Here is a 13,611-nt window from a genome sequence, read left to right as displayed (position 1 = left end):
AGGGGATTTCTTAGAGGTCTCTAAATTGGCTTTGTATATCTCAGATGAAGTCTGTTAAAAATGTAAAGAAACATTTGCATTACCATGCAATCAGATGAGATCAGTTAAGGTTCCTCTTTTATTGATCTTATCAATTTGATTGCAAAGTAATAAACAGATTACAGTCATTGACCAAATCCAGAAAGCTCTGAGTGTGGCAGATGAAACTAACATTTTAAATATGATCCAGAAACACTGATGATAAGCTTTCAACCAATCAGCAACCAAATATCTTAATATTTATTAGATTCCTAGAATTTATACTTAACTCTTGTAACTAAAACCTATGCATAAGCTTGTGTTTTGTCTACTTGTTTTAAGAGACAACTTAACCAGTAAACAACTTACTTACTTCTATTTAAGGTAAAACTTTAGCCTCTAAAAAATTATATATATTTAATTAAACCCTAGCATGCAATAGCAATACAACATCATTGGCTCTCTGGCCTTTAGCTGTTTCTGCAATTTTAAGACAGATGCCACAAAACTAACAAGGGAATCCAAGCCTGGATTCCAGAAATTTACAACAATATTTAGGTGGAGTTTTTTTTTTATATAGAAACATCAAAATGTAAATTTAACTCTACACAATGCTCACTCCGAAATTATTGTTAAAACATTTCTTAAAATATAAAAATCAAGAAAAACAAAAATTTAGACCAACAGGAGGATATTTTGAAGGAAATTTATGGCACTGCTGCTCCACATAGAAAATGAATAAGTTTTCTAAATTTGAGTCGTAAAACACCTCTAAGGTAGATATGGCTCTTTCTTCTGTAATCTGGTTTGTTACCTTTCATCAGTGCAGGAAAGCGAAATTCTGAGACAGAGACAGTTAGATCTTATTTTAGCTATTATTCAGAGCAAGCAGTTCCAGGAAAGATACAGGACAATCCAACTGCATCCAGTTTGGGTGCTCAGTTGCTGAGACTGCAATGTTCCTTATAACTGAACAACAAATTGCAATGATTCTGGCTGCAGAAACTTCCACCATAACTACTTATGCTTCCTCCCTAACAACATCTGAAGGGACTTTAAAAACCATGAGGATATTTTTAAATAATGTACTATTAAATTATAAATGGCACTTCAAGCTATTAAAAGTAATGTCCAATATTGAGAAGGAAAATATGAAAATTTATGAACCAAAGCACTTATAAGCTAGCCTGCTGAAGAGACACTGGAAAAAAAAGTCATGATCTGCCTGTTTTCCGGTTCTGCTTCCATTCTTTCTATGTCTCCTGCAAACTTTTTGGTTTCAGTTTTACCTTCACAATTTCCACATTCAGTGGATTTTTATTTTTTTGGTCTTTTATGGGGTTTTGCTTCCACTTTCACACGTGAGCTGGTCCCTAACGACTTTCATTTTTATGCAATTGTTTTCTTTGCTGAATGCCAAGACATTTCTACTGTGATTAACATTAATGATTTCCTTACATCCTTTTCTCTCTCTTCTCTTGTCAGTCCTTAATTTCTTTCTTCTCACACTCATGATAATTATATCAAGCATTATAGTTTATTGAACAGAGGACAGTAAACAAAGGCATTTCTATAGGTTAAGTCAGAGCCGTAGCTATCCTATGACCTATATGGCCCTAACACAGGCACCATTCACCAGGGGCGCTATTGTGTGAAAATCATCAGTCTCCTCCTCCTTCCCCCCTCCCGTCCTCAACTGTGAAGAGCACCGCAGCCCATGGGGCTGCAATAAGTATAGGTCTCCTCTGCCTTCCTACCCTGGCAGTGAAGAGCAGCATAGTCCAGGGGGGCACAAAAACAAATTTTTTCCTCTTCCCCTCTCTCCATCCCAGCAGTGAAGATTAAGAGTGGCCTTAGGGACCTCAAGGAACATCAGCCACCTTCCCTGTACCAGCAATGAGGAGCAGTGCAACCTGCACAACAACAAAAAGCATGGGCCGCCTTCCCATGCTGTAGCACACTTGGAGGCTAGAAGAGATAGAGCACCTATCAGTGTGTGTGAATGATTGGGCATGTGAGAGAGAGAGAGCCTATGAGGGTATGTGAATGATGGAGCATGTGAGAGACAGCATATGAGTGTGTGTGTTTGTGATTGAGCATTTGTGAGAGCATGTAAGAATGTGTGTAAATGATTGAACATGAGAGAGCCTATGAGGGTATGTGAATGACTGAGCATGTGAGAGACAACATATGAGTGTGTGTATGTGTGTGTGTGTGATTTAGCATTTGCGAGAGCATGTAAGAACATGTGTAAATGATTGAACATGAGAGAGCCTATGAGGGCATGTGAATGACTGAGCATGTGAGAGAAAGCATTTGAGTGTGCGTGTGATTGAGCATTTGCGAGAGCATGTAAGAACGTGTGTAAATGAGTGAACATGAGAGAGCCTATGAGGGTATGTGAATGACTGAGCATGTGAGAGAGAGCATATGAGTGTGTGTATGTGTGTGTGTGTGATTTAGCATTTGCGAGAGCATGTAAGAACATGTGTAAATGATTGAACATGAGAGAGCCTATGAAGGCATGTGAATGACTGAGCATGTGAGAGAAAGCATATGAGTGTGTGTGTGATTGAGCATTTGTGAGAGCATGTAGAACGTGTGTAAATGACTGAACATGAGAGAGTATATGAGCGTGTGTGATTAAGCATTTGACAGAGTGAATGAGTATGTATGTGTGTGTGCACGTGGTTGAGCATGAGCAAATGAATAAGAGTGTATGTGTGTATAATTGAGCAGGAGAGAGCAATCAAGCATGTGCATGTAGATGATTGAGTATGTATGAGAGAACGCATGAAGAAAGTTTGTGCGCAACAACCCCATCACCTGTCCCTGCTAATCCATGACAATCTGGTCATCTGGATATCAAAATGGATTTTTAAATCCTTATTAGTTTTAATTATTGTGCATTATTGTGCAGCTGTTTTGAAAGATTTTATTGACCTTTGGAAAAGCTTCATATGATTTTTTTTTTAATTATTGGATGTTCTGTTTGTCAGTTTTTTTAAAAATAATTATTATTCATATGATTTTACTATTATGATTTATATTGCTTGATTTTATTACTTGTTTTATGAAGAATGGTGTTGTTTCTGTTTTTCTATAGTTGCACTGCATATAGAATATGGCTTGTTGCGGTTTCCATTTCAGTTTTTGTCTGCATGTATCTAATTACACTTTATAGTCTTGTGTGAACAAAGTGAGGTGTTCTGCATGTTGAACAAGGTGAGGTGTTCTACTAGCATGTAGTTTCTATATAGGGATCTATAACAATCGGACTTGTTCTGTTTTCCTAATAAAAGATGTATTGATGTTTTAGGGCCTGGTGAAATATTTAGTGTTGCCTTTTTATAGGTAGGCTATTACTGTTTAAGTGCTAGCAGTCAGTGGTGTTTTAGTATGGGACGTTTACTATATTGTAATTGTAATTCAATTTACTCATGGCTTTCCAAGGGCCAAGCCTACACCTGGCATGCATTACCATAGGGGTTTCAAGTGTCTTTTTTCTTTTACTTTTTTTTTTTGCAATGTTTTCTGGTTAGCTCCATAGCAATGCATATATATTTAATATACATGTTTTTGTAAGCTATAGTTTAACCTCAGAAGGTCATTTTTCATTTAAAATCTGGTATTATAAATGCATAATTTGTAATTATGTATGGGGAGAGCATGACTAGAAGGGGGCTGACACCTAGTGATTGGATTGAGGTCCCATGATTGCAGGGTTCTGAACAGAGCCCTGGTGCATGCCCCCCCCAGTGAAGACTGATACTGCAATAACTGGAGTGAATACAGTTGGGAATGGATATAAAATAAAGGGAAAAGTGATCCCCGGTAGTTATGAATGAAAGATTATGGCACCAGAATCTCTGTACTGGCTCCAATTGAGCTGAAAGCCCAAAGGAGCAGGAGAAAACTGCTGGGTCAAAATAAAAATCAATGACCTCTATATTTAACAAAGTCATTCAGCTTGTGGTGTTTATTAATTTGTATGTTATTTTAAAGGTGAGGATGCAGTTTTTTACTTGATCATAGGTGTAAAATTGCCTGACTACAGCTCTGACAAGAAGCTTCTTTTCAAATTCTCTTTTTGCCTGCAAAGTTATAATTTACACTCCAGATTTTGTGCAAGCTTTACTTTATGATACATGAATGTTTTTATCAAGTAAGCTACTTCCTACCAGCTACACATCATGTGGGAAAGCTTGAGAGAACAAAAAGGTCTATAAAAGTTTCCTAAATTTTAACAAAAAAGATTCTTCTTTTAAACTATATGGAAGAGAATTCCATAATACAGCATCCTGAACACAAAAAAATCTCTCTCGAGATTCATCAAGAAGAACGATCCTAGGTGAGAAAACATTCAGGAGAATTTGACTAGCAGATCTTAGGGTTTGTGAAGGACAATATAATTTTAGGGCCACATTGAAGCTAGGGGGTACAGTATAAATTAGCCCTTTAAAAACTAACAAGTATTTTAAAGGAAATCCTCCATTTAATAGGAAGCCTATACAGGCCCTTCAAAACAGGTGAAATATGCTCACAAATTACTGTCCCGATTATTATCCTGGCAGACAAATTCTGGACAAGTTGTAATGCCCTGAAGGATTTTTGCAGGCGACCCAAATACAATGCTTTGCAATAACCCAAGAAGGATAAATCAAAAGAGTGAGTTACAGTTCTTAAGTCTGAATCACTTAAAAATGGTTGTAATTTAAAAAACCTCAGTCACTATTGGAATTTCAAACCCATCCAGAATCAAGGATTTAGGCACCTTTGGGTCAGGATATCTGGCCAAATATAAAATTTCAGTCTTAGACAAATTTAAAAGGAGTTTATTTTTCGACAACTAATCCTTGAGGGAATACAGACAATAGGAAATCTTTTTTAAGGGCACAGTCAAATGAGTCTGAAATTGGCACAAAAAATGGATATCATCATCAAATAGACAATAACTAGCATTAAGCTGTGATAAAACTTGACAAATTTGGGCAATGTATACATTAAAGAGCACAGCTGAGAGAGCTGACCCTTGTGGAACCCCAGTAACCAGTTCAAATTCCTCAGACCAATGTCCAGACATATATACAAATTGAAAGCGATCACTAGGAAAGAAGAGAACCATTTTAACACTGTTTCCTATCCCTATGTTGACAAATGATTAATAAGAACGGAATTGTCAATGGTGTCGAATGCCGCAGTCAAATCTAAGAGAACAAGAAAGAACCCTGTAGCTCAATTGAATCCACATCTGAAAATATCAAGGAGGGACAACAAAAGTATCTCAGTGTTACAACTGGATCAAAAACCATACTGGTGATGATCTAGTACATGATGAACATCCAAAAATTCCTGAAATTGATTCAGTACCACTTTTTCTAGCAATTTGGTATGAAAAGGAAGATTACTTTTAAGGTGATAACTATTTATATTGTTTGGATCAGAAGCAGGCTTTTTTTTATTATTATTTTAACCCAGGCTTGACCACTACTGATTTCAAAATTTTGGGTAGAGTTCTTCCCTGCAAGGAGCAATTAATCATATCTCATAAAAAACATGATAATTCATTATTGAGACACTTAAATGAGAATTTGAACATTTAGACAAAGGACAACAATTTGGTTTTAATTTACTCATTAACTCAGAAACTTCAACAGATCCTACAGTAGAAAAAGTGTCCTAGTGAGTATTTGACTTCCCATTTCTGGAATAGTAATTTGAGAAAAGATGATGTAATCTTCTCGATCTTTCCATTAAAAAAATCGACCAAACTCTTGAGCACTTAAATCAGTCTGATTATCAGAAGAAAAAGACCTAGATGTTAAAGTTTTGACAATATGAAGAAGTTCATGTAGCTGATATGGCGCAGACTGAATTTGAGTTGAAAAGAATTGGCATTTCAACTAATTTGACTCATTCCTATAATCATTCAGTTTGGCCAAATAAGCAAGTTGACCAGTCTCAATGGCCAAATAAGCAAGTCGATCAAGTCTCATTGGACTACACCAGCTGCTCTAAGCAGCAGTTATTTATTTCTTCTGGAAACTTTGCCTACCCAGCATGTGACATTTATCCAGTCAATACTGAGGTAATTGAAATCTCCAAATATTATTGTGTTGCCAAATGTGCTAGCTTTCCTGATTTCTGTTAGCACCTTATCATTTGTCTGTTCATTCTGGCCAGGTGGATAGTATACCCTCACTGCTATTCTCTTCCCAATCACAGATGTATTTTGTATCCATAAAGACTGTACAGTGCATTTGGTCTCTTGCAGGATTTTATCCTATTTGAATCTATGTTATTTTTAATATACAGGGCCTCCCCCCCCCCCCATCAATTTGATCCACCCTTTGATTGCTATATAACTTACAATGGTATTGTACCATCTCATTGGTTATCCTCCTTCCACTAGGTCTCTGAGATGCCAATTAAGTCTACCTCTTCATTCAATGCTATACAATCTAAGTCTTCCATTTATTTTTTAGACTTCTGGCATTTACCTACAGATATCGTATTTCAAGGTTTGTTTTTTGTTTGTATTTACAATCTTTTTCCAGCTGTTGGCAGGGATAATTTGGAGTCTTTTAGATCACCAAAAATGTAACCTCGTCCCTAACAAATCTAAAACCCTCTTCCCTGCTCCAACATCTCATTCAAACAATGAGACTCCAAAGCTTTGCCTGCCCCCAGAGTCCTGTGTGGAGGTTCTGAATTGTAACTTTCCACTTAAAATTCTAAATTTGGATTCCATAATTTCCCTTCCACTCCTTCCCATGCTTTGGTACTCACACGTACCACGACAGGTGGCTCCTCCCCAGCACCACCTAAAATTCTATCTAGGTAATGCATGAGATCCACCACCTTCACATAAGTCTGGCATGTTACCAAGCGATCCTCATGTCCATCAGCTACTGAGCTATCTACACTCCTAATTAATAAATCATCAACTATGAAGGCCATTTTAACCTTTCCCATGTGGGCACAAGTCCTTGGAGACTGTCCTCGGTTTGCATTGCCTGGCTAGCAAATCCTGGCAGCAAGATCACATCCTGCTACACCAGGTAATGCTTTTCTTCCAGGTAACCTTGCCAGACTGGAGATGGAACTTTACTATGTCCCTGAAGGTCTCCTCTTTGAACCTTTGATTGCCTCAGCAACAACAAGTCTGCTCCTCTAGCTTTCAGTTATTGGACTTATTCTCTGAGAACAAGGAGCTCTTTGCACTGGGTGCACACAGACAATCTCTTACCAACAGGAACAAAAGTATACATATGGCACTCTCTGCAAAAGACTGGATAATCCTAATATTACTGCCAGAGTGTCTGTATATTTTAGCTTTAGATCTGCTAAACAAGTTAGGTTTCTTAGATTAATTTAATTTGACAACTCTGTCAATCACCAATAATGTACTGACCGTTTCTTTGATACTTTGGCCAGTAACTGACTGCTAGACTGAAAATGTTCCTAGTCCCTTAATTATGCAGTGGTCTTCTACATGAAGATTTGAGCCTCAGGTGTGTAGAAGGGAAGAAAAGTTCAAACAGTCAGTTTCAAAAATCAACCAGACTTCCCTTTCAAACTTAATACACAGATACCACAAGCAAATCGATCTAATGAAATTCAAATAGTCAGCAGCCACCAAGTAGAGAGCCTACTCCCCTACAGTTTAATGGAACTACTCTCAAAAAGAAGGCTTCTACTTTAGACAAAACCTTTCTGCACTTTGCAAGGCAACTCCTGCACTTACCTGTGTTTTTTTGTGTGGGTTGACTTAAAATTAACAGAGAACATAAGAACATAAGAAGTTGTCTAACTGGGTCAGACCAAGGGTCCATCAAGACCAGCATCCTATTTCCAACAGTGGCCAATACAAGTCATAAGAACCCGGCAAGTACCCAAACATTAAACAGATCCCATGCTACTGATGCCAGTAATAAGCAGTAGCTATTCTCTAAGTCAACATGATTAATAGCAGTTTATGGACTTCTCCCCCAAGAATGTATCCAAACATTTTTTAAATCCAGGTACACAGAGTGCCTTAACCATATCCTCTGGCAATGAATTCCAGAGCTTATTTCTGCATTGACTGAAAAATAATTTTATTCGATTTGTTTTAAATGTGCTACTTTCTAATTTCATGGACTGCCACCTAGTCCTTGTTTTCACATTTACCCATTCAAGTCCTTTCATGGTTTTATAGACTTCTATCATATCTACCCCTCAGCCATCTCTTCTCCATGCTGAATAGTGCTAACCTCTTTAGCCTTTTCTCATAGGGAAGCCGTTCCATGCCCTTCTCTGCACCTTCTCCAGTGCAAATGAATCTTTTTTGAAATACAGCAACCAGGATTGCACAACGTATTCAAGGTTCAGTCTCATCATGGAGTGATACAGAGGCATTATGACACAATTTTATTCACTATTCCCTTCTAAATAATTCCTAACATTCTGTTTGTTTTTTTTTAACCGCCATGGCGCACTGAGCCAATGATTTCAATGTATTATCCACTATGACACCTAGATTTTTTTCCTTGGTGATAACTCCTAATATAATTTTTGGCACTCATGGTAACTTTTTATAGTTAAAGGCAATATGCATTTGATTTGTACTGTTTTTCCTGTTTAGCTGGTGTTTACTGATTTTACTGTGCTCATTTTATGGTGCTGGTTTTACTATTTATTGATTTATTTATTTCACTTACATCTTGTTTCAGACTCATTCCATATAATTCCATGTTACCATTTTATATGTTCATTTTACATGTTCATTTTAAATGTTTGTTTATTATATGTTTTTATTAGTTTTATTCATTTTTATATTTTTAATGTCATTTATTGTATGTTTTAGCCCCTGATGCAGCCCTACTGAAAGAGGGCGAAACTCGGCTGGAGTCGGGCTCTATTGCGTATATTTGCACACAATAAACCTCTACAAGATCAGACATTTGGTTGCTTATTGTGTACTGTTGCTCTCACGGCTTTATTAAGCAACCTTCCTTGCTGTTTTTTTAGTCCCTCACCTTGCACTTATCCACATTAAATTTCATCTGCCATTTTGATGCCCAATTTTCCAGTCTCACAGGGGCCTCCTGCAATTTATCACAATCTGCATGTGATTTAACTACTCTGAATAATTTTTTGTCATCTGCAACTTTGATCACCTCACTCATTGTATTTCTTTCCAGATCATTTATAAATATATTGAAAAGTACGGGTCCCAATACAGATCCCTGCGGCACTCCACTGCCCGCTCCCTTCCACTGAGAAAATTGAAAATTGTCCATTTAATCCTACTCTCTGTTTCCTGTCTTTTAGCCAGTTTGTAATCCATGAAAGGACATCGCCATCTATCCCATGATTTTTTACTTTTCCTAGAAGCCTCTCATGGGGAACTTTGTCAAAAGTCTTCTGAAAATCCAAGTATTTATTTTATTTATTTAGAGTTTTTATATACCGGCAATCATGAAAACATATCTTGCTGGTTTACATAGAATGGGGGTGCAATAAAATACATAGAACTTAAGAACAAAGAACTAGAACTGTGGTGACAGAAGGTACAGTTACATTTAACAAGGTGGCCAAACTTGGAGTAGGAAAAATAGAAAAGAGGATAGAAAAATGGTTAAACAATATACAATTTAAATGTAGTATACAAAATAGATAAATGTTATAAACAAACGGCAAGGTGATTTAGGAGTTATTGGATTGTGTCATTGAGTTGTGTCCGGAAAGGCTTGCTTGAATAACCAAGTCTTAAGTTTTTTCCTTTATCAACTTTATCCACATGCTTATTAACTCTTGCTTTTTCCTTTATCACCTTTATCCACATGCTTATTAACTCTTTCAAAAAAGTGAAGCAGATTTGTGAGGCAAGACTTGCCTTGGGTAAAGCCATGCTGACTTTGTTCCATTAAACCATGTATATCTTTACTTCTCCTTGCAAATTTTGCCAAGTCTTCTGAGTTTACATGCAAAGCTCTTTACTGTGTGCTTAAGCTGCAGATATCTTTTTGTGTGTTTGTTTCTTACACAAAAAAATGCAAGTGGCAAGCCTATGGTTGTTATCTTGGCTGTCACTTATTACCGATTCAAAAAATCAAAAATCCACAAAACAAGCCACAAACAACTCAGAAGTCTGAGGTAGCTATCATAAAGTCAAAAAACACACCACACTGGTCCTCAGTATAATATTATCACATTCAATCAGCTGTATTCCATATTAACTATTTTTGTAGGACCTTCAAGGGAACAACTTTAAACCAACTGGTAAGTTGTATAACCTTTTGGTCCACTTTTATTTAAATATATTTTTTTCTTTTTTAATGTCCATAGTCTATGAACTTTTCATATTTTTCTTAAAACACAGTCCCAACCCGTGAAGATCCTTAGAACGGGTCACATCTCAAACATCATCTTAATTGCAAAATGCGACACCTTTCAAAAAATGCTCTCTATTTCCTTCCAGCATATGTCCCGAAATCTTTGTTGTGAAACCCCCTGAAGCAGATCTTATACCGAAACATCGCCATGTCGGGGTTATGAGCAGAGTTAGCCTCCAAATAAAAAGAGAAGTAAAAATGGCTCTCATTAGAGATTTTTGCAATTAAGATGATGTTTGAGATGTGACCCGTTCTAAGGATCTTCACGGGTTGGGACTGTGTTTTAAGAAAAATATGAAAAGTTCATAGACTATGGACATTAAGAAAGAAAAAAAAATATTTAAATAAAAGTGGACCAAAAGGTTATACAACTTATCAGTTGGTTTAAAGTTGTTCCCATGAAGGTTCTACAAAAATAGTTGATATAGAATACAGCTGATTGAATGTGATAAAATTATACGAGGAACAGTGTGGTGTGTTTTTTGTCGCTTATTACCACCAATGACTAAAATAAGTGGGGGGAGGGGGAGAATTTACAGAGGACTTTAATCATACTAGAGAAGCTATATCAGTAGTGTTTCCCATGTAACATTTATTTTCAACATACAGTAAAAAAAAAAAAAAAAGCCACAGCAAAACTAGTTTGGCAGGTTTTGTTGCTCCTAAACCTATGTTGATCCTTAATAATTTTTCCCTTCCTCTTCTATGAGATCAAACATTCCTTCTTTTAAAGTGGCAGATATTATTGTTAACTGGTCTGTATTTGTCTGGTATTTATTTAGGTTCTTATTTGAATATGCCTACTGCCCACTTTAATTAATTCTTGAAATTTCAAAAACAATCATGAAAACTCTAAAATATATAGCCCTTATAAATGTTTCAGACATTCTTATTAGCTTTTACATAGTTAAGCTTTACTGTACATTGCTGGATTAATCATACTTATTGTGCCTAATGTTTGGCTCTAATACCCTTGTTGGATTATTTTTCCCAAGTGGCGATTCCATTAGAAATACTGTACCAAAAAAGTAATTTAAAATTTCTGTTTTCTATGTAATCTCAATTGTTTCTGACTCCATCCAAAAAGGAACCAGCAGTATCCTTAGTGGACTTGTTAATAAAGAGGGTATTTAAAGGTGGTTATACAATACTTATTTATTTATTTTGTTTGTTATTTTAAATGCTGTCATTCCAAGTGAAGATCACAACAGCTTACAAAAGCAACATTTGTCCTTTAGGTCATTACACTATGGTGTTACACCTCTCCCCTATATGGGAGGGGCCACAAAAAATAACTCCACCTCTCAGCTGTGTGTTTAGGTACAGACACATGTAATGCGCCCACACAACTAAAGGGTCTCCTAGGGATGGGGAGGAGAGGCTGGAGCAGAGAATAGAGCAATAAGTGATAACATAAAACATAAAACTCACCTTATGTAACTACAGCAAGTATTGCATATAAAATCAGTGCATGCACAATTACACAGCGCATTAGGATTCTTATACTCTATAGCAAACACAGTCAAATGGCCTTATAAGAAAAATCTTGCTAAAACTTAACAAGTGACATACCATCATCGGCTTCTTCAGGTCCATCATAAGATTTATCAATGGCTGCTCTAAAGCTCTCATTGCAGCCTCGGCCACGGACCATGTGAGGCCTGGGTCTGTGGAAAGGAAGCTCATTCTTTTTTACTTCAGCAACAGCAGTTTGTAGACTCTCCAAGGAACTGGACATTTTTAACCCCAGAGTGGGACCAAAATCTTTTCCAGGAGATTCTAAAGAAAAACAAACATAGGGTAAGTGCAGAAATAAGATTGCCACTGAGAAATTGTTACTCATTAAATATGACAAAATATACAATCTATTACATAGACTCGGGCAAGAAAGCAAAGTTAGTTGCTTGCTTGTAACAGGTACTCTTTGAAGACAGCAGTTCACCAGTGTGTGACAAGGCTATGCTTGAACAGACATTAATCTTCCAGAGCTTTCTGTGAAGGCAAAATGCTTTCCAAATATGTGTGTGGTAGTTCTTGGACTGCAGCCGCAGAGCCATATAATAGCTTTGACTGGAAGGAGATCAGCTCCAAAGGAGAGATGGGGGGGGGTGTCTGTGAGATTGGTGAATTTGTGTGTTCAAAGAACATCTATGACATGAAAGTAACTTTGCTTTCTCTGAAGACAAGTAGTTCATCGAACCACACAAGTGGGCGTCCCTTACCAAAGAGTGGTTTCAGTTAAAAAAAAAAAAAAAAAAAAAAAAAAAAAGAAACACAAGAATGTTCAATAAGCATAAAATATGTTTTACTAGGGTAAAATATGTTATAGGCTGTCATTTTTTTATTTTGTAAAAAAGGAAAACAACCCATATTCATAAAAATTGGCCCTGAAAGAGATGCAGCTGGCTTTTATCCCTCAAAAAGACCATGGAAAGCAGTAGTCCAAACCTACTTTCCCACCAGAAAGCTGTATCCAGACAATAGAATGTTATTTATTTATTTATTTTATTTGACAGTTTTATATACCGACGTTCTGGTAACATAGTTACTAATCACTTCAGTTTACATTGCAACAAATAACTTGACAATATATAGAATAATGTCTTACAATGAACAAGGTAGGATGAACTTGGATAAATAAATAATAAATAATAATAATAAATTAAAATGAACATGGGAATTATAATTTAAATACAATTTAAATACAATAAATTTTAAAGAAAATGAGTATAAATGCTGGTATAATTGCTGGTACTGACTATGTCGAGGCTGGTGTCGATAGTGATGAGGTGATGCCGTGACGTCACGTCTTGAGCAGCCAATTGCACGCATAGGGGCCGCTTTCCCACGTGCGAAGCGTCTGTCTGACAGCTGGAGGCTGGAGCCGCGGTCGTCGCCGATGTCCGGAGGGGGGGGCTGCAAAAGTAAGTCGCTTCGTCGCTTTAAACTGCCCTCCTCCCGGAGCAAGGCTGCTTTTCGTGCCTTGCTTCGAGAGGAGAGGAGAAGGGACTAGCAGGCCGAGCCTAGGATTGCCAGTCTCTTCCCTCGCTCTCTTGCTACTTTTTCGGGTTTTTTTTTTTTTGCTTCGGGAGGAGGGGACAGGACTGGGGCTGCACCGGAGACCGGACGCGGCCAGGGCAGGTGAGCAGGGGCTGGGGGAAAGTTTGCCGAGCATCGGAGAACATAACTGTCCACTTCCTGGTACCTGTCATTT

At 37.1% G+C, this 13,611-nt stretch overlaps 1 protein-coding gene across 1 annotated transcript in view; it reads right to left on the bottom strand.

The window, feature by feature from the left end:
• PARD3B (par-3 family cell polarity regulator beta) overlaps nt 1–13,611 on the bottom strand; it is a 2,091,605-nt gene that overhangs the window by 686,236 nt on the left and 1,391,758 nt on the right. The window contains 1 exon segment of the mRNA XM_029606318.1: nt 11,970–12,176. Coding sequence (XP_029462178.1) covers nt 11,970–12,176 — 207 coding nt within the window.

Source organism: Rhinatrema bivittatum, chromosome 6 (genome assembly GCF_901001135.1).
Source record: "Rhinatrema bivittatum chromosome 6, aRhiBiv1.1, whole genome shotgun sequence".
In the NCBI taxonomy this organism is placed as follows: Eukaryota; Metazoa; Chordata; class Amphibia; order Gymnophiona; family Rhinatrematidae; genus Rhinatrema; species Rhinatrema bivittatum.
The sequence above is the reverse complement of the archived record's forward strand: the minus strand, read 5'-3'. Positions and strand labels throughout refer to the sequence as shown.